At 44.8% G+C, this 23,670-nt stretch overlaps 2 protein-coding genes across 2 annotated transcripts in view; both read right to left on the bottom strand.

Annotated features, from left to right (window-relative positions):
- Positions 1-22,193: 22,193 nt before the first annotated feature.
- On the bottom strand, positions 22,194-23,060 carry LOC108315047 (peroxiredoxin-2-like). The gene has a single exon (XM_037744171.1). The coding sequence runs from the start codon at positions 22,979-22,981 to the stop codon at positions 22,385-22,387; it is 597 nt and encodes a 198-aa protein (XP_037600099.1). The 5' UTR covers positions 22,982-23,060; the 3' UTR covers positions 22,194-22,384.
- A 37-nt stretch (positions 23,061-23,097) lies between these two features.
- Positions 23,098-23,670, bottom strand: part of LOC108315046 (uncharacterized aarF domain-containing protein kinase 2) — a 3,457-nt gene continuing 2,884 nt past the window's right edge. Inside the window, exon 3 of the mRNA XM_017544215.2 lies at positions 23,098-23,241. Coding sequence (XP_017399704.2) covers positions 23,098-23,241 — 144 coding nt within the window. The remainder of the gene's footprint in view (positions 23,242-23,670) is intronic.

Here is a 23,670-nt window from a genome sequence, read left to right as displayed (position 1 = left end):
CGGAAGTAGGAGGTAGTTGCGGAGGGTAGGAGTTCTTTGAACATTTCAGGGAAGAGGAGTTTGAAATCAGAGGTGGAGACATCAGAGAGGGAAAAGACAGGAAACCCTGGGGTTCACACGGGAGCAGACAAGCAGCTCTCTGCAGGAAGGGGTGGCCCAAGATGGACTTTGAGAACAGAAAAGATCTGTTGTCAAACTGGGGGCAAACGGATTGGTTCAAAAACACACAGATGGCCGGGAGTGGTGGCTCATGCCTGTAACTTCAGCACTTTGGAGGCCAAGGCAGGAGGATCATGTGAAGCCAGGAGTTTGAGACCAGCCCGGGCAACATAGGAAGACTCTCCGTACAAAAAACCCCCAAACAAACACAAAACCACACACACAAAGTCAGAAACAGCCATTATGAGCTTCACGTCTGTTCACAGTTTCTCTCCCTTCCCTGATTCAAGAAGGAAAGACCCAAGGGCCAACAGATGCGTTGTAAAGGGTTGCGTGCTGTGCCCTGGTAACTGGCTCCTTTTCCTGGAGGGTGGCAGACTCCACCCCCTCAAAGGACCCTGCTGGAGGCCAAGTCTTGGTAGAGGTGACTGTTCCAAAACCCTTTTCTTCCTTGCCCTCCAAAAAGGGAACAGTTCTTGCTAAAGGTGTTACTGCCTTGCTTGGCACTCACTGCCCCGCTCAGTTATGTTCAAGTCAAGCAGTTTTTCAACCGTGAGCAAGTATGCAGATGGTTAGAAACAGACACCTTTCATATGCTTTATATTCATGAAAACTACAGAGCAAACATTTGAAAGCCAAACCATCTTAGAGTAATTTGCATTTTAATTAATACTTCAAATGAATTGCTGTTTTGAAAAAATGCCTGTTTCTGGCTTTTGGATCTTGAAGAGCAAAGAGCAGGTATCAAAGTCCCTGCTCCAGCAGGCTGTGGTTGCCTTTGTCCTCTGTCTTGGCTGGCTTGGCCGTTCTGATGCTGGGAGAGAGGCCTGGGATTTGGTTGCCTGCCCGTTGTTCCCTAGGGAGGGGGCTGAACACATTTACTTAATTTCCTTCTTAGAAGAATTATGTGCTAGCGTTGCTATCTAAATGAGGGTTGAATGGGAATAGAGGTCATGCATAAAAAAGACAGTTGTCAAAATTCCTCATTCTATTTAAAGGTGGCCTGATCATTTAATTATTGTTTTTTGTAATCCTTCCAGAGTTTACAAAAGCATGTATATATATAATAATGAACAGATACAGATTTATGTTACCTGGTTTTTGTATAGACAGGGTAACTGTGTTCTTCAACTTGTACGTACTGATCTGAAATCTGCTTTTTTTTTGTTTGTGTTTTTAAAACTCAGATGTTGGCAAACTGGTCTGTGGGCCAAATCCAGCCCAAAGCCTGTTTTTTTTTTTTTTTTTTTTTTTTATTTTTTTTTTTTTTTTAGACAGTTAATATGTGCCTCAGGAAATATTTGAAAGCAAGTGCTTTATAAAAGCAGCTAAGTGGTAAATCTTTTTTAAATATACTTTTATTTTAGTTTCAGGGGTACATATGCAGGTTCATTATGTGGATAAATTACATGTTGCAGGGGTTTGATGTACAGATTATTCAGTCACTCAGGCAGCAAGCATGGTACCCGATAGGTTAGTTTTTCCACCCTCACCCTCCTTCTGCCCTCCATCCTCAAGTAGGCCCTGGTGTCTACTGTTCCCTTCTTTGTATCCAGCTGTAATCAGTGTTTAGCTCCCACTCATAAGTGAGAACATGTGGTGTTTGGTTTCTGTTCCTATGTTAGTTCACATAGGACAATGATCTCTAGATCCACCCATGTTGCTGCAAAGGATGTGATCTTGTTCTCTTTTATGGCTGTGTAGTATTCCATCTTTTCTTTATCCAGTCTACTACTGATGGGCATCTAGATTGATTCCATGTCTTTGTTATTGTGAATAGTGCTGCAGGGAACATATGTGTACATGTGTTTTTATGGCAGAATAATGCATACTCCTTTGGCTATATACCTAGTAATGGAATTTCTGGGTTATTTCAGAGAAAAGAGAGAAAGGAGAGTTGGTGTAGGCTGGAGTGCACATAAAGGCTTCATGGAGGTGAAGGACCTGGTCTGGGCAGGAAGAAGTGGCAAGATTAGCAGAAGGGAGGCCATCCCATGTGAGTGAAGTAGGACCTGGCTTCTGTCTTCCCTGAAGTCCAGCTATAGCCCACATGCCCACGATACAGGGAAGGCAAGTTCAGTTTTTGTAAGTAGTTTAGATGCCAAAGTTTGTCTTTCAGCAAGTGCAGACTAGGCTGATGGGGGCTGAGGACATGCAGTTGGATATGGAGGCTGAACTGCTGCGGTGGGGTGGGGTAAGTGTTGGTGGATGCTTAATAGTGGTAGATGGGAAATGCCACATCAGCCACACTTCTGTGCAATGGAGGAAAATCTGTTCTTGGCCAAGGCTGTGATCAAGAAGGCGCTCTTCCCATCATACAACCAGGGCGTCCCCTTTTTGTTGTTCTTGGGTGGGAAAAATGTAGCCCAAAGGAGAAGAAGGTGGAAGACAGTGTTAAGGAAAAAATTATTCAACCACACTTGTTAAAGCACAGTGAAGAAGACTTTATTCAAGATATCACAATAGGTAAATGCAAGGGGGTTTTGCCACAGGAAAGAGAGACTGGGCTCAACTCCAAATACAGCACACACAAATGAGGTTTATAGCCAAGGAGCAAGTTGGGGGAGAGTGGATGGAAAATTGCTAAGAGGAAACATCAAAGGTAAGGAGGATTCTGGCTAAACGGACCTAACAGGATTCTTGCTGAAGACAGACCAGTGTGATCAGACATTACCTGGAGGATGGTGGAGGATGAAGGACCTGGTCAGATGTGGAGGGTGATCAGGTATCGAGGGTGGGGGCATTCTTACGAAACTGACTTGGCAGGGTTCTTGCTAAAGCTGGATTTTTATAAGGAGGTGCACATATGGACCTAGGAGAAGGTTTAGAGCCTGATTAAAGTTTGGCTAAGCAAAGACTCTTTGTCAATGGTCACTGACCAGGGAGCCTCAGAGACCTTCGGCTGGAAATTGTATAGGGGCCCAGAGCACACGTGGAGAGGGATACTGCTTCTTGCTGGGGCAGGTTATTTGCATAGACACAGAGCATCAGAGGGAAGGAAGCTTCCTAGTAACTATACAAAATCAAGACTAACAGCATTTATTGAGTGCTTCTGAGGCGCTGGTAATGTTCAGAGCATTTTACAAATTAACTCATTGTATTAGTCAGGGTTTCCGGAGAAATAGCATAAATACAGATATATAGATATAAAAGGAGATTTGTTATGGGAATTGGCTCATGCAATTATAAAGGCTGAGAAATTTCAAAGTATGCTATCTGTAAGCTGGAAGCCCAGGAAAACTTGTGGTATAATTCAGTCTCAGGCCAAAGGCCTAACTGAGAATCAGGAACTCCAACGTCCCAGGACACGAGAAGCTGAATGGCCCAGCTCAAGCAGAGGGAGCACCGTTGCCCTTCCTCCACCTTCTTGCCCTATCTGGGCCCTCCAAGGACTGGATAATGCCTGCCCATGCTGGGGAGGGTGCCTGTGCTTTGTTCAGTGCCCTGATGCAAATGCTCATCTCTTCCAGAGACAGCCTCACAGACACACTGGGAAATGTTTTACCTGCTATTCCGGTATCCCTTTACTTAATCCAGTTGACGCCTAAAATTAACCATCACACTCATCTAGCTCCATGACAATTCTATTAGTATCATTTCCCTTTCTTAGGTGAGGAAGGTAAGGCTTAGAGCACTTATGTAAAATATCCAACATCCTTGGACCTTAGACACATTGACGACCAACCCATGCTCTAAGTGAGGGAGTGTTCGAACATTTGGTTTCCCTGGGCCTCACTGGAAGAAGAAGAATTGTCTTGGGCCACATGTAAAATACACTAACACTAATGACAGCCGATGAGCTAAAAAAAAAATAGCAAAAATGTCTTATAATGTTTTATGAAAGTTTATGAATTTGTGTTGGACGGCATTCAAAGTTGTCCTCGGCCGCACGGGGCCTGCAGGCCACAGATTGAACAAGCTTGCTCTAAGTAAACTATTTTGTTATATTAGCATTGTCCAGCTGTGTGTCCTTGGGGAAGTTTCTTAACCTTTCTGTGCCTCCATTTGTTCATTACAAAATAGTTGTACCAGTTCTTTACAGGGGAAGTGTGCAGATTAAGCAAACCTGCATGCGAATCTCAATAAAAGCCAATGGTTATTATTTCTCCTTTGCCATCTACTTAAGTGAAGTCTGAGAATTACAGATGAAGAGGCTGGGGATTTTTCATGCATACGTTCTGACTGTGCAGACTGAAATGGGAGGAGGTAGGTGGGAAGCACTCCAGCAGAACCTGAGGGCTTCTAGCAGCCTCGGTCTGGATGAGAACTGAGCCTGTGATTTAGCAGAGAACACTTTACTATTCTCTGAAGAGGAAGAACCAGCAGGCAGCTCAGGGACCCTGGGGATGGTCATTTCCAGAATGTCCTATCGTAATGGTGAATTTAACTCTCCAAGATTCTCCTCCTTCCAGGAGGTGTGTGTTCAGTCATTTTCAACAAATCCTTTTACTGTCTTCATGAAATTGTGGACTAATTGCTACCTCTAGGCATGGTTGCAGAGAGCTAGCTGGACAGGAGGGAACTGCCTCTCTGTTGTGGGTGCCCACTGTGAGTTGCCAGGAAGGCAGCAGCCCTGATTGCATTGGCACCAGACCTGACTTTGCATCAGAATCAGCTGAGGGTGGCTGGCATGCAGTCCGGGACCACCTGGGGATTCTGATTCTGCAAACATGAGGGTCAGGCATGAGTGTGCAGGACTTACAAACACCACAGGTAATCTGGGCGTGTGGTCCTCACACTCGACCCTGAAAAGCTGTGGCGGACCGGAGGTCTTCTCAGTAAGGCAAATTGTCCTCAGCGTGCTACAAGACACTCTACAGCTGAAGCGTACCTGTGAATATGTCTGTTGAAATCCTTCCCAAGAGACATACCAGCTCTATAAAGATACACACATCTTTAGGTGCAATCAGTGACATTTCCCTGCAGAAACAGATGTATTACCAGGCTTCAGCTTCCTGCTGCTTTGATTCCTTGTCTTGAAAAGAAGTTCAATTTGAATTTTAAGACATAAATATTTGCCATATATTCTTCTCCCTCAATTGAATTCTCCCTGCAAATGGCTCTCCCTTAGTCAAAGCCTTCAAAAGTCCTTCAAAAGAAGTACTGTAGTCAGGGTTAGCTTGCTCATTCTTTAGAATCCTCCAGGGGTGAATACGTGGGCTGGATTCAGTTACGACACGTTATGGGCGAGTCATTTGAGGAATGTGGGAACATAGTTTTGACATTTTAAGCACTGATAACATTTGAAATCAAGGCAGGATAACGACTTTTATTAATTACCACTGTTTCCTCCTGCCCTTCTGTCCTCTGCTCCTCACCAGCTGTTAAACATTTGAGAAAATGGTAAATGAACATGGTTATAAGCAATTATGAGTTTATCTTTTTTAAGGGACAGATGGAATCAAGGTTTCTATTTTAAGAGGTTTTCAAATTTGGATTATGTCTACACAATGCCACGTTATTACAAGAGAACCATATGTTTTCTTTCAGTGTCATTGAAACTTCATTCTAGAATGGGGCTGGGATCAATGGTCAGCGCTGTGTATTGGAGCAAGTTCATAGGTGCTTCACTTATACAGACTGCTTCGCAATAATTCCACCTTTCCCCATTTTTAATAGTGAGGCAAGGAGGAGAGAGAAAGGAGCTGCTGCTTGGGGAAAGAGCAGGGCCTTGAGAGGTGCATCTCATCTCTGCGCGCACTATCAGTCATGGTGTGTGCAAACTGGTAGTCTCATCACAAATCATCACAGGAGTCCAGGGTCCCATCTACCTCCATTCAATTAAGCCTCCTTGCAAATAGATCCTCAAGGGGATTGGGATCATGGTGGAACAATACAGATGACATACTCCTTGTTCAACTTGGAACCAGAGTAGCAGCCGAAAATGGGTGGCTCTTGCGACGGAAGTCCCCCAGACTGAGCTGAACCTCCGTGGCTGGTGTGTGGCTATTGCCCTCTTTTACAAAGGCAGCTCTGTCTTCCAACCTGGCAGATGTCTAATGTCTTCAAATAAGCCTTAATGAAATGCCCAGCAGGTGCCACTAATGGTTTTGACCCCAAGAGAAAGAAATGCGAGTTGGGTGTTTAGGGATTTAAAAGTAATAATCGTAAAACAAGTATTCCTAGGCTATTCTTTGCAAGCCAGCTTGACTGTGGCCCAGGGTTCTCGTGGGCGGGTGACAGGAATTGGCTGGCACAGGAGTGGTGAAAACAGGGCAGGTTGAGGTTGCATTTCTGAGGGGCCCCTGCTCCACCAACTGCTGTTCTGTGCCCCATCCCCATCTGCTTGGCGCCTGGAAAGGCAATGACATTATTGTACTGAGCTTTGGCATTCCCAGCCGTAATGTTGTGTTTATGTTTTGTATGCATGTAGGAAGCTGCCTGGATGTTGTTTTAATTTTCTTAAGGCACTTGGATGTTTTAAAAACTCCTTTTTGTAGCAAAGGTAGCATGGCATTTTTAGTTAATGAGCTTGTACCCTTTATCTTGTCCTGCTCTAAGTTAAATTGAATCTGCTTATAAAATATAGTCTCTTAATTGCTATTCTTAAAAGGCAGCTAGGAAGGGTCTGGTTAAGTAATGGCTTTCTTAATTAGTAGTAAGCAAGGCAGCTACTTGACTCCTTCCACTGAGGCAAGGAGAGCGTGACCTCTTCAGGGACCCAAGGAGATTCTCAAGGCTTTAAGAGTAAAGAAAAGCACAGGGTTTGTAGTCAGATTGCCTGGCAAAGCATCTTGCTTCCTCCATTACAGTGTAGTAATGAGTAAGACACTCACCTGCAAGTCATAACTTCCTCATGTTTAAGATGGGAGTGATAATATCCACCTTGCTGGGTTGCTACAGTGATTGGAGATAGTTTGCAGAGCATCTGGCATGATTCATAGCATGTGGTAGTTAGGTGGCAGCCATTACTAATTGGCTGTGATTCCACAGAGCCTGCCCTTGGGGAGAGTGACATGGGTCCTAGAACAAGGAGCTACAAACCAAGGAACCATCATGGATCATCTGGAGACACATCATGGCTCAGTATTTGTGATCGTACATTTCTCAGACTGTCTGTTTGAGCATTTTGAATAATAAACAGCCATAGAAACCAGAGATAATAAAGCTCATCAATGCTTCCTTCCCTGGAGACCTTCCAGGATAGGTAAGTCCAACTCCTCTCCGTGGAAGGATTTGCTTTCATTCCAATTTTAAAAACAGATCTCTCCTCTCTGTAATGGAGAATGGAAGTTACCAATAGCCCTATCTAAGATCAGGGTTTTGCCATTTTGGGGTCCCTGTCCTGTGATGTGCAGGTGCCATTGGACCTCACCATGTCACCTTGTGGAGGTTGGGGTTTGAAAAACTGATGCTAGCAACTGCTCCAGCTGCTGCTTTTGCTGTGAGTAATATATGGTCTTTATCTCTGATCCATGTGTCTTGTGTCTTTTGTCATTATCTGTATATAAAATGGTGGCAGGTTAACTTACTAGCCTACGAAGCAGGATACCATCTCAGGCACTTCTAAGTTTCTGATTAAACACTTTAACACTTGGTTCTGGTTCTGGAAAGCAAATAATTCTTCCTACCCTGAAGGGTTGTTGTTAGGACTAGAAGGACAAAAACATATGTAATCAATGTAGGCATAGAGGTAGATGGATAATACATAGATAGGTAGATGAAAAGAGTGATGCCTGGTACATATGTGGCTCTCAAAAGATAATGGTTTGATAGGCAGTTATTATTGCATCCACTGAGACTGCTGTGTGGCACTTGCATATGCAAATGAGGATGAGATGACACTGAGAGAGGTGGAAGATACATGGGAAGCAGCACGGGCTGGGAGACCCAGTCTACCCCCAGGGAGCCGCACCCAGTAGGCAGAGGGAGCAATGGAGAAGTGCAGCAGCAGCACAGCCTTGCGCAGCTTCCAGCTGGGTGGTCCCGACAGTGTGTGGATGGAGGCTGGTAGGGATGACTTCCTGGGGGAAGGTGAGAGCGGTTTCAGACCAGGGTGGACAAGGAAAGGGTGGGGGCGTTTCAGGCTGGAGTACTGCCTGGGCAAAGGAGCAGAGAAGGAATGAGCTCACATATGCTTGCCTTCCTTCACACCTGAGCTTCAGTTGGTCACCAAGTGCTACACATTTCTTTCCTAGATACTGCTCAGATACAGCCTCCTCTTTCTCATGCTAGGCTGGGGTTTCACTGGCTTCAGAATGAAGATGAACTTCCTGGGTGTGGCTCACCAGATTCTTCGTGGGCTGGCTCTGGCATGGCAGTGTCACTTCATCTTTTTTTTAGCCCTCCTGCTCCTGCTACACTGCATGGCCTGTGGCTTTGTGAATGAGCCATGATGTGTTTTGGTGTGACTTTTCTTTCTCTCTATTTTTTTTTTTTTTGAGATGGAGTCTTGCTCTGTCACCCAGGCTGGAGTGCAGTGGCGCAATCTAGGCTCACTGCAACCTCTGCCTCCCAGGTTCAAGCAGTTCTCCTGCCTCGGCCTTCCAAGTAGTTGGGATTACGGGTGCACGCCACCACGCCTGGCTAATTTTTGTATTTTTAGTAGAGATGGGGTTTTACCACATTGGTCAGGCTGGTCTGGAACTCCTGACCTAATGATCCGCTTGCCTCAGCCTACTCCCAAAGTGCCGGGATTACAGGTGTGAGCCACCACTCCAGGCCTGGCATGACTTTTCATAGACCACTCCTTTTACTTGGACACCACTCATCTCCTTTTTGACAATACAATCCCTACTCACCTGTGCACAGGGTAACTGAGCCTGTGTGTCTCACACTTCCAATGTTTGTGGTCACCCCTGACTTGCCTGCATGGCTCCTTTGCTGCTGGTAAGCTCCCTGAAGGCAGCAGTAAATTCTCACTTGACTTGGTGTCCTCCACGTTGAGCACTGCACCTGACTCTTTACAGGTGTTGATGAATAATCGTTTCTGAGATCAGCCTGGTTGAAGATGGGAAAAGCATTTGGGAGTGGCTAGGTCCTGAGTAGACGTGGTGGATGGACAGAAGAGGAAGCTGTTGAAGGTTCAGAAAGTCAGAAAGAAGACTCTGAATTGGATTGGAAGGTGAGGAGCTAAGATATGCTACTTTTTCACATTTAAAGAAGATAAAATGGCAGCACATCCTTCTTTGAATTAGTAGCACTGAAAGACTGTCTCCTGCTTCCAGCACAGATGTTGAAGGAAGCTGAACATCTTTGCCTGCACCTGCTCACCTCCAGCTCTGCACGTCCATAGCTCCATTTGCCGAGGCTGGTTATTGTGTTGTGTGCAGGTTGCTGCAAACTGTGAACCTGTGGGCATATAGGAATTCTTCCGAGGGGTTGCTCATTTTGAGGTCCTCCAAGGTGGCTTCTTGGCAAAGAAATCAGAACCAAATTTATGGGCAGGAAATTCCCCTCTCTAAAAGCATCTCCTCTTGTATTCAGATTTGAAGGAGAGGAGTGTCCTGGCATAGGCTCACAGCATCTTGGGTGATGTTGACATGGTGCCCACTACAAAGATATAAGGCAGGTCCACAAAAGGAGAGCCCCTATAGGGAAACGAAGGCTACAAGTGAAAGATGAGGTCATTTTGCTTGATAATATGGGCTATCAATTTTCACATTCTTTTTTAACCTTTGACACTTGATTTGATCTTGTCTGAATATTCTAGCCTTGCCTCAGCTGTGCAATGGCACCTGAGAGAAAGATTTCACATTACCCTTGGATCTGAATAGTAAAAGCCTTCAGAACCCCATCCCCAAGTCCAAGGAGAAGATAACCATAGAAAGGTAAATCTGGGTGCTGGGGCCCAAAGCCTCTTCCCCTGAGATAAGCCTCCTTCCATGGCACTTTTGGGATAACTGGGTTCCTTTATCCAGAAGGGCTGCTATTGCATTTCAGATCTTCTTCAAGTAGAAGCAAGTCTTGCCTCTTTTTCTGGTCTTCGGTGGCGTTTCTGTTTTTCTTTTTTGAAACAGGGTCTCACTCTGTCACCCAGGCGGCAGTGCAGTGGCACGATCTCGGCTCACTGCAACTTCTCCTTCCCAGGTTCGAGCGATTCTCCTGCCTCAGCCTCCTGAGTAGCTGGGATTGCAGGTGCCTGCCACTATGCCCAGCTGATTTTTTGTATTTTTAGTGGAGACAGGGTTTCACCATGTTGGCCAGGCTGGTCTCAAACTCCTGACCTCATGATTCGCCCACCTTGGCTTCCCAAAGGCGTGAGCCACTGCTCCCGGCCTTCAGGGGCACTTCTTAAAGGAATTGCTTCATTTCACCCTGTTATGAAAATCTGTATACAAACCTACTTCTTTGGCCAGATTGTAAACTGCTTGAAGACAGGGACTGCATCTTTCTCTCTCTTTCCAGTCTGGCAGAAGTTTATTGAATGTTAGGATGAATGCTGGGTGATCTGGGGCAGCCTAATTCTTGGAGTACCTCCTTCTCCCTTTTCTCTATCATGCCATGTGTCAAACATTTCACCTGTGTCTTGGTTGCAGCCAAGTGGAACATTCTGTTGACAGAATGGGATTGCCTGTGGCAATCTCCTCAATGCAACATCCAGGACGGCTTTAATTTTTCACATTTTATGAGGCTTTCCCCTCCTGAAATTGCTTTCTTGTGGCTTTTGCTAATAGTTTCTTACCTGATGCCAGACAGAGAGAGAGAGAGAGAGAGTGCCTTAATAGATGAAAACACAGGTGCAGGGGAAATTGCCTCTAAGTAAACTCCAAGATTGGGTGTCGGGGGATGGTGTGGTAGAAATAGCTTCACTTAGTTTGTATGGGTGTTGAAATGACATATAAGTTTCTCGCCTCTCAATTGAAACATATTAACTGGGTCCCTAACACGAAATAAAATCTTTTTAAGGCCTCTGCCAAACAAGAAATCTATAACTCCATTGTCCATTAATTCATTCAGCAAGCCTAATTGTCTGTCTCCTCCAGTGGTCTAAGAGCAAATTAAAGGTGGTTTTGATCTCTCATTCATCTCTGCCTTCCCAAGGTTCCTCATTGTCTCCACTTGGTGCATGCTCAATAAATGTTGAACTGCTGTTGAATGATGAGTCTTTTCCACCTGGGATTCCTTATGTCCTGTGGCATTAGGACCATAGCAACACCCACACCTCCCTAGCAACAACTCTGGGTGATAGAGATGGATCATACCATAATTGCAAATCCCAGACCTCTGAAAAAGAATGTGATTATTTGGCAGTAGAGCAATGAAAGCAGCAGATAAAGGAATTGTGGAAGGACAAATTAGCGGGATGCCTCCGTCCTGTTTAATCCTCACCAACCCACTTCCCATTGCCTTTGTCTATCAAAAACACTGAATGTCAAGGGTTTTACCCCCTCCCAGAGGTTCACACCAGCGTTCTGGACTCAGTGCAGTTGCTGAAATATTGGGAGATATTTTTAGAGTCATTCAAACCTTTTAGTTGTCATTTCGTATTGGCAATTCATAGGACCTGTGTTGTTTGATCTCCAAACTGTCTTTTACTCCTCAGTCTGAAGTTGGGATTTAAATGTAAGGCATGGGGGGTGGGGTGGTGGGTGTGGGGAGGAGACACACAAAACAGATGGCAGCTTTGCCGCGACCCGTAGAGATGACATTTCTCTGACAACTTCCTGTCTCCCCAGAGTTCCCTTTTGGGTAATGCAGAGCAGAGAATTCTCTTATTGATCTTGAAAGAGTTAGTTCCCAGTCACTGCAATTGACAAAGGCTTTTGCAGCTCATTAACTGCCAGATTATGTGGCACAATTCATTAAAATTCTGTTTCATTGACTGCATTTGTAAATAGGCTTGGGGAAGTTTATCACTTTTGCCCCTTGCAAAGCGTTCCTTCAATGAGTGCATTTTTCTTCCTCTTTCTCCTGGTAGAGAAAGCCTGAAATAATTTGCCACAAGATGTGTTAACATTTAAATGTAAATGAAAATGAAATACTAGGAATTACAGGTTTGTATATTTTTTTCTTTCTATTTGCTACTATCTGATTATTTGGGTTACTTTAATAAATGCATTTGCTTCTAGCTCTTGCCACGTTAATTTTGCATAAATCATCCTGCTTCTTAGCAGGCCTCTGCCCTGTAATTGCTTTCATTTGAATATAAGCAGAAAGGGAAAGATTAAAGGCAACTTAAAAATATATCTTTTCTTTTTATTAATACCTAAGCATTAAAGAAGTTATTGTCTGTAAAGCACTCATCTTAAGGTGAACCCAGAACACAGGACAAAGAGTAGGAAACCAGGCTCTGGGCATCAGCTTCCCTTTCAGGTGTTACACGGAGCCATTTGCTTTCCCTAGAGGAGGCATTTTCTGTAAAGGACCACGTAGTATATATTTTCAGGATCAATGGTTTCTGTTGCAAGTACTCAGCTCTGCCATTGAAGCACGAAATAGCCATAGAGTAGGGGTCTCCAACCCCCAGACCGTGGACCAGTACCAATTCATGTCCTGTTAGGAACAGGGCTGCCCTGCAAGAGGTAAGCAGTGGGTGAGTAAGCTTTACCACCTGAGCTCCGCCTCCTGTCAGATCAGCTGCGGCATTAGATTCTCATGGGAATGCGAGCCCCGTTGTGAACCGTGTGTGCGAGGGATCTAGGTGGTTGTGCATTTCTTTTGAGAATCTGACTAACACCTGATGATCTGAGGTTGAATACTTTCATCCCCAAACCAACATCACGCCCAACACCAGTCTTGGAAAAATTGTCTTCCATGGAACTGGTCCCTGGTGCCAAAAAGGTTGGGGACTGCTTCCACAGACATCACTTTCATGAGTGAGCCTGGCTGCATTTCAATGTGCTTTTATCTATGGACACTGAAATGTGAATTTTCCGTAATTTTCAGGTATTATGAAATGCTTTCCCTGCTCCTTACCCTTTCCCTCTAACCATTCGAATACATAAAAGCCATCTATATTTTGAGGGCCGTCTAAACATAGGTGCAGGTGGGATTTGGCTCACTGGAGGGCTCTGGTTTGCTGACCGCTGCCCTGGAGCACTGGTTCCCAGCTGTGGCCCCTGGTTTGTTGCATCGGCGTGACCGGGAGCTTGTGAGACCTGAAGGTCAGTCTTGATTCAAGAATGTGGGAGTCTCCTAAACACCATGGTCTGTGGTTGGACTAAGAATTTCTTCAGATGCCTGCTTTCATTCCTCTGATACTTACAAGAAAGTCATGTTGTCTGCCCTGGGTCATCCTGGCCACACCATGAGGGGTAGTGGGTGGGAATGCGGGGATCTCTTGCCATGGGCGTTGCTGTGGTAAATGATAGCCCTTATGTGTCTGATACTGGCCCATTTTAATCAGAGGCAGAGCAGGTAAAGTCTTCATATTTTGGCATTTCCTGAGTGTTAAAAATGAGATTGAAGTGCCTTTAAAGCAGAGCAAGCATCCTTGACCTCCCCCTCCCTGCACTCTGGACAGATTGTCATTTGAGAGCCATGCCATCTTGCAACTCAACAGTGACATTTCAGCCCTCTCTCAATACCCAATGGATCTTGGTTAGGAAGAGTAGCTTGGATTGTTTAATCAAACTTCTTTGCAGACGAGCTCAACAACATTGATTTTTAATGATGACGCAATCCTGATCCAACATGGCACTGTGACAACAACATTAGCTACCGATTGCACTGAGCATGTGCTAATGTTCTGGAATTCACATGTATGAACTCAGAGCCTTGAAGCAGGACTCTGGGAATGGAAGGCATATGTTGATGTCCTAATTCCAGAATGAAGACTCCTAGTTTAAGTTGTTTTGCTAAGAAGCTCTCGTAGTTGGGAAGTTGCTGAGACACTTTGCACATTCAGATTGATCAGAATCAAACATTTCTGTTTTCTTTTTTTCTCCTTCCAGGTCACTCTAGGTTCAGAAATTACTAATTTATTACTTTTTCTAAGAAGCAGGAATCAGGAAAAAATAAACTCCTTGAAGTACCTGTCTGCATTATGAAATCTTCACGTCCCCCAGGAGTGCTCCAGTTAGGGTGCCATTAGCCAGGAGAGCTCCAGCCCAGGTAAGTCCTTCCTGATTGGTTAGGAACCACCTCTGTGAGCCTTTAGGTTAGTTGTGCAAAGCTGTGACTGAGGACACTGGCTGCTTGTGACGGACCCATCCACTGTATTCCTTAAGCATGGCCAAAACTGGAAAATTGCTCCTGCAGATCATTGGCTCCATTTCTGTGACATTTTTTTGCAAGCTGGAGGGGTTATAATTGCATGACATTATGGAATATCATTTTTCCTTTCTTTAAAAGACAATGAACACACCTGCTTTCTTTAGGCTTTGCAACTGGAATTATATTTACAGGGCTTGGGACTAAATACTGGCATGAAGGTAGGCTTGCAACATTCCTTCTTTCCCGCTCGTAGGAGCATAAGGAAAGCTTGGGGTCAAACACTTCTAGACAGCGGTGGGAGACGCACATGAGGAGACAACAGTCGCTCCTGTATCTCTGCATTCAAATGCGGTACCATAATGCTCTTCTCCCTAATGCGGTACCATAATGATTTTCTCCCTAAATTCTCGTCCTCTCTCTCAGCTTTCCTGCCAGTAAATTCAGTCCTGGAGGCTGAGACTGATTGTCCAGGGAAAGGGGAAAGGACCATTGCCTGCAACAAAAATGCCAGTTTTAGCTTGAGTTTCAAACTAAAGGTTTTAAAGACTTGAAAGCCAAGCTCACAAGAGAGAAAGAGGGGTTTCATGGGCTTTCCCCAGATTTTCTTTTGCATGTTGTCCCCAGCTACCCACTCTCCATCTTTTTCTTAGTGATAGAATTTGTACCCAGCCACATTGACCCCCGGAATGGAGCTACCTTGCCCAGCTTCCCTTGCAACTAGGCGAGGATGTCACAAAACAGAACCAATGGGATGAAGTCAGAAATGTTGTGTAGCAGCTGCTGGGAACCTTCCTTAAAACCCTAGGGTATAGAATGAACCCTATACCCATCTGCCTTGGCATACAGTTGCTGAATCCTGGACTGTGGGGACAGGGGTCCCTTCCAGGGATGATGGAGTGGTGAGTAGAAGGGAGGCTGGGTCCTGAGGACTTAAGGCAGAGTTGCCTTACCAGCTGTGGAAGGCAAAGGTTGGGCCTCATGACTTTTGTCCTTTGTGTTATTCATGGATATGCTACATGACATGGCAAAATGTAACTAAGGTACTAATTGGTTGACCTTAAAATAAGAAGATTGTCCTGGGTTTACCAGGTGGACCTAGTTCAAATTGCATGAGCCCTTGGAAGGGAAGATCTTTCTCCAGCGCTTCGCAGAAGGGAAAGGCAGAGGTTTGAAGCATGAGAAGGATTCGCCATGCGATTATTGGCTTGAAGACGAGGGGTCTGCATGTCAAGGAGACAGGGATCTCCGTTCTGCAACTGCAATGAACTGAATTCTGCTAACAATAGATGCATTTGGAAGTGGATTCTTCCCCAGAGTCTGCAGACAGCCCAGCCCAGCAAACACTGGAAAGCCAAAGTGGATTTCAGCTTTGAGAGTCCCTGAGCACAGAATGCAGCTGTGCCATACCATGCCGGGACTTCTGGTCCAAGGATGCTGTGGGTTAATACATTTGTGTCTTTTAAAAGCTGCTGCATGCGTGGTGATTTGCTATGCAGGAATAGACAATGGATAGGCTAGCCTGTATATAAGTGAAAAGCATCTTATTTTTTTTTTTTATTTTTTATTTGTTCTCAACCGCAGCTCAACCTGATCACAACGAATGCACAAACAAAGAATCCAAGGCAGAGCTGCTGACTGTAGAGACAGGGAATGCAGTGAATGGTGTTTCTATTTGAGCGCCGGAGTGGACAGAGAGAGTGGAGGCAAGAATGTAGGTTTAAGCATCCTTGACTTCCCCCATCCTTTGCTGGGGAGGAGGCAGACGAACAGAGGCTTCCAGAAGTGTCTGGGTGACTCCTAGAGCAGAAGGTTTGTCCATGCATCTTCAGACATGGCCTGGAAAGACTAGACACCTCTCAGAAAAATCTGGGCAGTGGGTGAGGGGGCTGCTGCTGCTTCTTATATTGAGGTAGAAGGCAGAGGTTGGACACCAGACCAAATTGAGGACTAGCTAAAATGGGGATGGGGCAAAAACAACTTTCTGTAAAACATGCCCACGAGAGTGCCATGCCAGTTTACCATTGCCATGGCGACACCAGAGAAGTATCATCTTTGTCCACGGCAATGACCTAAACACCTAGAAGTTAGCACTCTTTTTCAAGAAATTTCTGCATAATCTGTCCCTTAATTTTCAAAGTAAATACAAATGTGAGTAAAAAACTGCCTCTGAGCTGCTGCTCTGGGCACACTGCCTCTGGGGTAGCCCTGCTCCACAAGGCGCAGCACCTCTGCTGCTGCTTCAGTGAGAGCTGTTTTCTAACACCAACAGCTGACCCTTAAATCTTCCCTGGGCAAAGCCAATAACCCACCCAGGCAAAGCTTCGGATTTGGATTCACCTGCCCTGCATCAGTATGACATGCAAAAGCAAAGAGAAAACATTTGGGGGTGGGTGTGAGATGTGATTCGCAGGTTTCCAGGGTCTTGGGCCAGCTGTTCCTTGAAGCTGGGCATCCGATGGGTGTGGTGTCAGCCTTGGGCTCTCCAAAGAATGGCAGCCCCAGCAGCACAGTGGAATCAGTGGGGAAGAACCACAGCCTTGCAGGCCACGGGTCCCTCCAGCCACAGACACCTGCCTTCTCAGGTCCAGCGGGGAGCACCAGGACCCTAACCTTTCCTGGTGTCCACCTGCCACTGGGAGTAGGAGAAAGCAGAACGTTCTTGAGGACAGGAGACATTCGGGAAGACTAATTGCCCAACTGCCTTCGACTGACAAGATTGAGCATTTACAGGTATCTTGCAATCAATAAGAGTTCAAGAACAAGATAAGCTGAGATACCAAAAAATAATAGTCGTCTCTTTCTGTTTTGTTTTGTTCTCTCATTTGGCTCATAGTATATAGTTTTCTAGCTTGTAGAAATTTATCCTTTCCACATTTTTTTTTCCCCATCATTTTCACTTTTTGTTTTCAAAGACTTTCTTCTTCTTAGAAAAAAAAAAAAAAAAAACCAAAGCCTAATTCTATGTCCAACATTGTACTGAATGCTGTTGAGTTTTTTCTAAACTAAATACATTTAAATAGAAAACGAAATGCAAAATAACCCTTTTCAGAAAACAAATATTTAATTCTTTTCCCACAAATTAGAACTTGCTTTATCCTCAGGGCACCATTGAATTATTTAGTTTATATTTTCTTCGTTTTTTAAATTGTGACCTACATCAGTTATGCAAAATAGCATATGTGATAGATATTCACAGTTCGAAGCATAGGAGTATTAATAGAATGTGCATCCATGTAAGAAACAGGACAGTACTGACTCTTTAGAAGACCTGTCTGTCCCTCCTGCTTTGCCTCTGCCCCGTCTTCAGTGGGAGGCACTATCCTAAATTTTGTGTTAATCACTCCCTTGTTTTTCTTTACAATTTTATCACATTTGCATCTATCCCTTAACAATACAGTAGTGAGGTTTGCCTGATTTTGTCTTTGTGCTGATTACTTTTCCAGCTTCATGTGGGCTTCTTTCATTCAACATTGTACTTTGATCCATACCGGTGTTGGTGTGTGTGGCTGTATTGATTTGCTATATCACAGCAAATCCATGTTTATCCTATGTTGCTATATTGTTTTCAGTTGAATGACTATGCCAGCATTTGTTTATCCATTCTATTGGGGAGGGCCCACTGCGTTGTTCCTAGTGTTTTAGCTGTTGGAAATACTGTTGTGAACACTCACACATCGGCAAATGTTTCTCTAGGGGCAAAAGGATGCCTGGAGTTGCTGGGTCAGGTTTTGACCCACAGGAATTGTGCATCCATCTTAACCAGGCTGTGCCAGAGTGTTTTTCAACCATGGGGTAATTTAACCCATTGTGGCATACTTTTCTTCTTTATGGGCCTTATAACACAGCTGTCGAAACACCACCAGTCCTCAGGAATAAGTTGGTGTCCATACTGGGGAATTGGGAACTATAGGGAGAATTTGAAGCATTAAGAATTGAGTTCACGTGAAAGTCTTGTGATGTTTCTGCAGAGAGATCAGCCCATGAATTAACTGGGCAAGGAAGGCCTGCACTGGGGGCTGGAAGTGACTGCTTTCTGCTGTGGAAGAAACCTGGAAATAACACAGGGAAGCTGGGGAGAAAAAGATGCCCACTCTAAGTACAGGGCCATAAGTATTGTTCCAGTCAGCAGGCATGAGAAGGGCGAAACTTGGTGCGCCATTCCATTTTGGACTCTGGCAATGTACTGGGTGTGCCCCAGAGAGTCCAGACCCTGTTCAGACTGCAGTTCTCTCAATTTGGTGATCTGTCTGGGCTTGCCATCCTCTCCCAGCACTACCTGGGCATATCTGCTCCAGGATTCTCTACTTGACTGTGCACAGGTGCCTGATTCTAGTGGGGCTGGGCACGCAGTTTGGATTTGCACACACTTCACTGACCCTCTGTTCCTTTCAATCGCTAGGATTTCTGGTCCACTTCACTGAATCCAGCGTGACGTGCTTTCTCTCAATGCTTAGCTTGATTTCAGCCCTTCGCAATGTGCCCTGGCCAGGAAAACCCTTCCCTGGCCTCTCCTGATAGGCTACAAGACTCACAATATCCAAAGTCCCATTTTAAAGAGGGAACTAAGGAAGCTAAGGAACTGGCTGGAGGTTGCATAGATCATGGCAGGACTGGAACCCTTGTCTATGTGGCTGCAAATTCCATGTTCTTTTCTCTACAATGTAGTGGTGGTCGGGGCTAGCAAACCCCAATGCCCTCACGGGCCAGAAAGATGGTGCAAAGCCTCCATGGTGAAAAGAAAGAAAGTAGAAACTGTGGTCTCCGACTGGAGAGTGAAACTCCTGCTATAAGTCCTGCCTAAACTCATCCAAATTAAAAACAAACAAACAAAAAGCACTGAACTGGCCAAACAATACAACTCTTGTCCAGGCTCAGGTATGAGACAAGCATTGTGTGATTCCTGCTGTAGTGTACCTATCTGCTGGAGAGCCATCTAGTCCACTCGGCCATGAGTGGCTTGATCTTACAATTCAGCTTTGCATCCCCAGAGCCAACTACAGTGCCTGGGATGTACCAGATGCTGCATAAGTGATTGTTGACATTGCGTGTGTATTTGTAAGGAACCTTAAATTTGTCCTGGAATAAGAAGGATTAAAAGTTTTAAAGAAGTTTGAACAAACAGCCCTATGCAAAGGCTGAAACCTTCACCCTTTATAACATTTAGTTGGCCTTTTGTGGCTATTCTAAACAGGACCAGTGTACGGGCACACCTACTCTCCCATCTGACTGGTTTCCACTTTGCCTTCACTACAAAACCTTCTCAACTTCTGAGTCACCTTCTTTGACTTTGTTCATCTATTGCCCTACCCAGTTCTTTAGAAAAATTATTAAAAAAAAATCTCATTTCAAAAGCTTATTAACAAAAGTCAGAAAATACAGATAAGTGCAAAGGACTTTAAAATATTCACAATCATATCCACCTAACTTCTGTTAATAAAATGATGCATAGCCTTCCAGATCTCCTGTGCACATGTGTGCACACACAGACACACACACCAATAACATCAGTGTTAAAATGTGCTCTCTGGATAAAGAGACCTCCCAAAACAGGCTTTGTGTGAACAACAAGGCTGTTTATTCACCCAAGTGCGAGTGGGCTGAGTCCAAAAAAAGAGTCAGCAGAGGGTGGTGGGATATGAGATGGTTTTATAGGTGTGGGGTAGGCAGTGGAAGTTACAGTTGAGGGTGGTTTTTTGCAAGCTAGGAAGGGGTGGTAGGGTCTGGAGTTACAAGGTTGACCAAGGGTGGTTACAAAGTCCAATTGCCTTATCAGTTGAGGTGGGAATAAGGAACAATAGAAGAATGTGTCAAGTTAATGAGGCACTGCAGGAATTGATCATTGATCATTCTTCCTCTTTTCATGGTCTTTCAGTTACTTCAGATTTTCTAATTCTGGGAGGCCATTCAGAGGTGTACATGTGGGTCCTGGGCATTGCCATAGCATCCATGGTGCCATTGGTCAGCCTAAAAGACCTCACAATCAGACCATAATATACATATGGTTTTGTAATTGGTTTTTTGGTATTTAAGATGGTATGATAATACCATCTTCTCATATTGATAAATATTTCTAGAAGGTGTTTTTAGTGTTTGTACACATCTGTTGTGCACATCATTTATTTAACTAACACTCCTCTGTTTGGCAATGTAGATTATTTTCAACTTTTATTTGTAGTGAAAAATAGTACTGCAGTGAGCATCCTTATGATTAAATTTTTGTACTCATCCTTAATTATCTTTTTAGGATGAATTTCCAGAAGGTGAATTACAGTTCACATCTAACTTTTTTGATGCGTAGTGCCAGGCTGCCCTGTGGAGAGGTTGTGTGGATGTGTGCACGCTCAGCAGTGTATACCTGTGCCCATTTCCTTGTACTGTTGGCAGCACCAGAGATTGTTCTTTTAAATTAAATACCTTTTAAAAAATCTTTTTTATTTTTAAATTTTTAAAAATTTTACCTTAAGTTCTGGATACATATGGAGAACGTGCAGGTTTGTTACATAGGTATATGTGTGCCATGGTGGTTTGCCACACCTATCAACTCGTCCTCTAGGTTTTAAGCCCTGCATGCATTAGGCATTTGTCTTAATGCTCTCTCTCGTCTTGCCCCCATCCCTTGATAGGCCTTGGTATGTAATGTTCCCCTGTGTCCATGTGTTTTCATTGTTCAGCTCCCACTTGTGAGTGAGAACGTGGTGTTTGGTTTTCTGTTCCTGTGTTAAGTTGCTGAGCATAATGGCTTCCAGCTTCATCCATGTCCCTGCAAAGGACACGAACTCACCTTTTTTGTATGACTGCATAGTATTCCATGGTGTATATGTGCCACATTTTCTTTATTCAATCTATCATTAATGGTCATTTGGGTTGATTCCAAGTCTTTGCTTTAAATTAAATGCCTTTCTACTTTTAAGTTGAAACACTCTGCCATTGCTTCAATTTGCCTTTCTTTGGTAACTACTAGTTGATTATATCTCATATGTTCTTGTGCATTTGTGTTTCTTATTTTAAAAATTTCTTGTTCATTTATATGCCCTTTCTATAGGAGATTTTGTCTTTTTTACACAAGGAAGGTGAATCACAATCTTTTTTTTTTTTAATGTCCCCTCCTCCATGACATTGCTAAATACCCAGCAATGGGCAGCCTTATACTTCTTTTACTTTTAGGACTTCAGATTTGCTGTTGCACTATTATTGTCTATTATTATCTTCCTGTTTGATACCTTAGAGTCTTTCTTTCTCAACTTGATTGAAAGCTCCGTGAAGGCAGGATCATGTGTTGAGTAGTTAAACTGCGTGATTCATCAACATCATAGAAACGTGCCATTCAGAGTAGCAGCATGAGGTCTCCTGAGCTACTGAGAAACATCTCATGTTTCTTATGAGAAGTTTTCCTTATTCCCTCTCAATCACATGACATGGGACAACATTAGAGCTGAAGAGGCTTTCGAGGTCCTCTGAGGTTCAGCTGATGATTTGCCCTGAAGCTGTTCTTTCTTTAGGCACTTTTTCACTCCCTGTTTTTTCTGTTGCTAGAACATTTCTATTCCATGCATTCATTTATCAGACTTTAGCTCACAACCTACTTGTTGACAGCATCATGTTGTGTGCCAGGGGCACCCCTGTCTTCACGGAATATGTTCTTTGCCTTCTGAAAATTATGGTTTAGTGAAGACAGACACCTGGGGTAGGGAGCAGGGAAAGGGCAGAGGGTAGAGGGGACACCGGGAAGGTGAAGGAAGGCATCCCACATGGCTTCCAAAGTCAACTGGTGTTTTCTTGTAGTATTTGACACATCTTACCACTCCCCCCTCTTGACGTCCTCCCTTCCCTTGCCTCCTGAGATGTCACACTCTTCAGGTCCCCTTTCTTAGTCTCCATGCAGGCCCTCTTTGTCTCTTTGCAGAATCACCCTTCTATATGAGGTCAGTAAGATCGGGCGTCACTATTCAGTTCCCAGGTGGAGGCATGGGAGGGCCTGGGCCTAGCCCTCCAGGGTTCCAGGCTGTGGAGTTTGGAGGGGCAGGTCTGGCCTTTCCTGGGTCAGCACAGGGCACCCAGGTGGGGGCAGAGGTGGGCACCCAGCACAGGCACCTAGGTAGGGGCATGAGCTTACTATCCGTTGGCCAGCCTAATTGTGTTTGGAGAAATATTCCTTGCTGTCATCCACGTTGGGCTTAATCATGTCACTGCCAGGCTTCCAGCCAGTGGGATAAACTTCCCCATGCTCGTCCGTGTACTGGAAGGCCTGGACCAATCGAAGAGCCTCATCCACGGAGCATCCCACAGGCAAATCATTAACAGTGATCTGGCAAAGGACACCCTTGCCATCGATGACAAAGAGACCCCTGTAGGCAATGCCCTCATCTGTTTTCAGCACGCCATAATCCTCAGACAACCGTCTGGTCACATCAGCAAGCAGGGGGATGTTCAGGGGGCCCAAGCCTCCCTCCTTCCTGGGAGTGTTGATCCAAGCCAGGTGGGTGAACTGAGAGTCCACCGAGATGCCCAGCACTTCACAGCCCAGTTTGCGGAAGTCCTCGGCATGGTTGCTGAACGCGATGATCTCCGTGGGGCACACAAAAGTGAAGTCCAGAGGGTAGAAAAACAGGACCACGTACTTCCCTTTGTAGTCCGATAGCTTCACCTCTTTGAAGGCGCCATCCACCAGGGCTGTGGCCTTGAAGTCACGGGCAGGCTTTCCGATGCGCGCGATACCGGAGGCCATGACTGAAAGCTGCGTGGGCAAAGGCTAGCCACACGGATGATCACACGCGTGATCTCATGATGGGATTGTAGCTCCCAGTGAAAGCCCAGAGAACGAGAGGACGCCACACTTTCAGATCAATTTTTGTTGCTCACGCACCAGGAAATTCCCAGCAGAGGAGCCCCACGGGTCACCAGCGCGACTCCTGTGGCCGGCGAGGTGGTTTTGCCGCTGCCTTGGTGAGGCGGTTCTCGGTGCAGAGTCAGAAAAGCACCATCAATCTTAAAGCCGCTGTTTTGGCCGGAGCAGTGGGTTGCTCAGATTTTAGTGCCAGGAATCAACAAGTTGGACGTCTCATCAGAAACCCAATTATGAAGACGGTAATTATAAAGACCACAGATGGATAAATCTATAACGAAGGGAAGAAACCAGCCTAAAAAGGCTGAGAATACCCAAACTCAGAATGCCTCTCCCTCTGCAGGGGATCACAGTTCCTCATCAGCAACGGAAGAAGGCCTGATGGAGAAAGACTGTGTTCCATTAGCAGAAGCAGCCTTCAAAACGTGGATGATAAGAAACTTCTGGGAATTAAAATAACTTGTTCTAAAGCAATGAAGAGAAACTAAGAACTCTGAAAAAAGGTTTGACGAAATGTTAACAACAACACACAATTTAGAGAGGAATATAAGTGAATTAATGGAGCTGAAAAA

The sequence above is a fragment of the Cebus imitator genome, unplaced genomic scaffold (assembly GCF_001604975.1).
Source record: "Cebus imitator isolate Cc_AM_T3 unplaced genomic scaffold, Cebus_imitator-1.0 Scaffold167, whole genome shotgun sequence".
In the NCBI taxonomy this organism is placed as follows: domain Eukaryota; kingdom Metazoa; phylum Chordata; class Mammalia; order Primates; family Cebidae; genus Cebus; species Cebus imitator.
The sequence above is the reverse complement of the archived record's forward strand: the minus strand, read 5'-3'. Positions and strand labels throughout refer to the sequence as shown.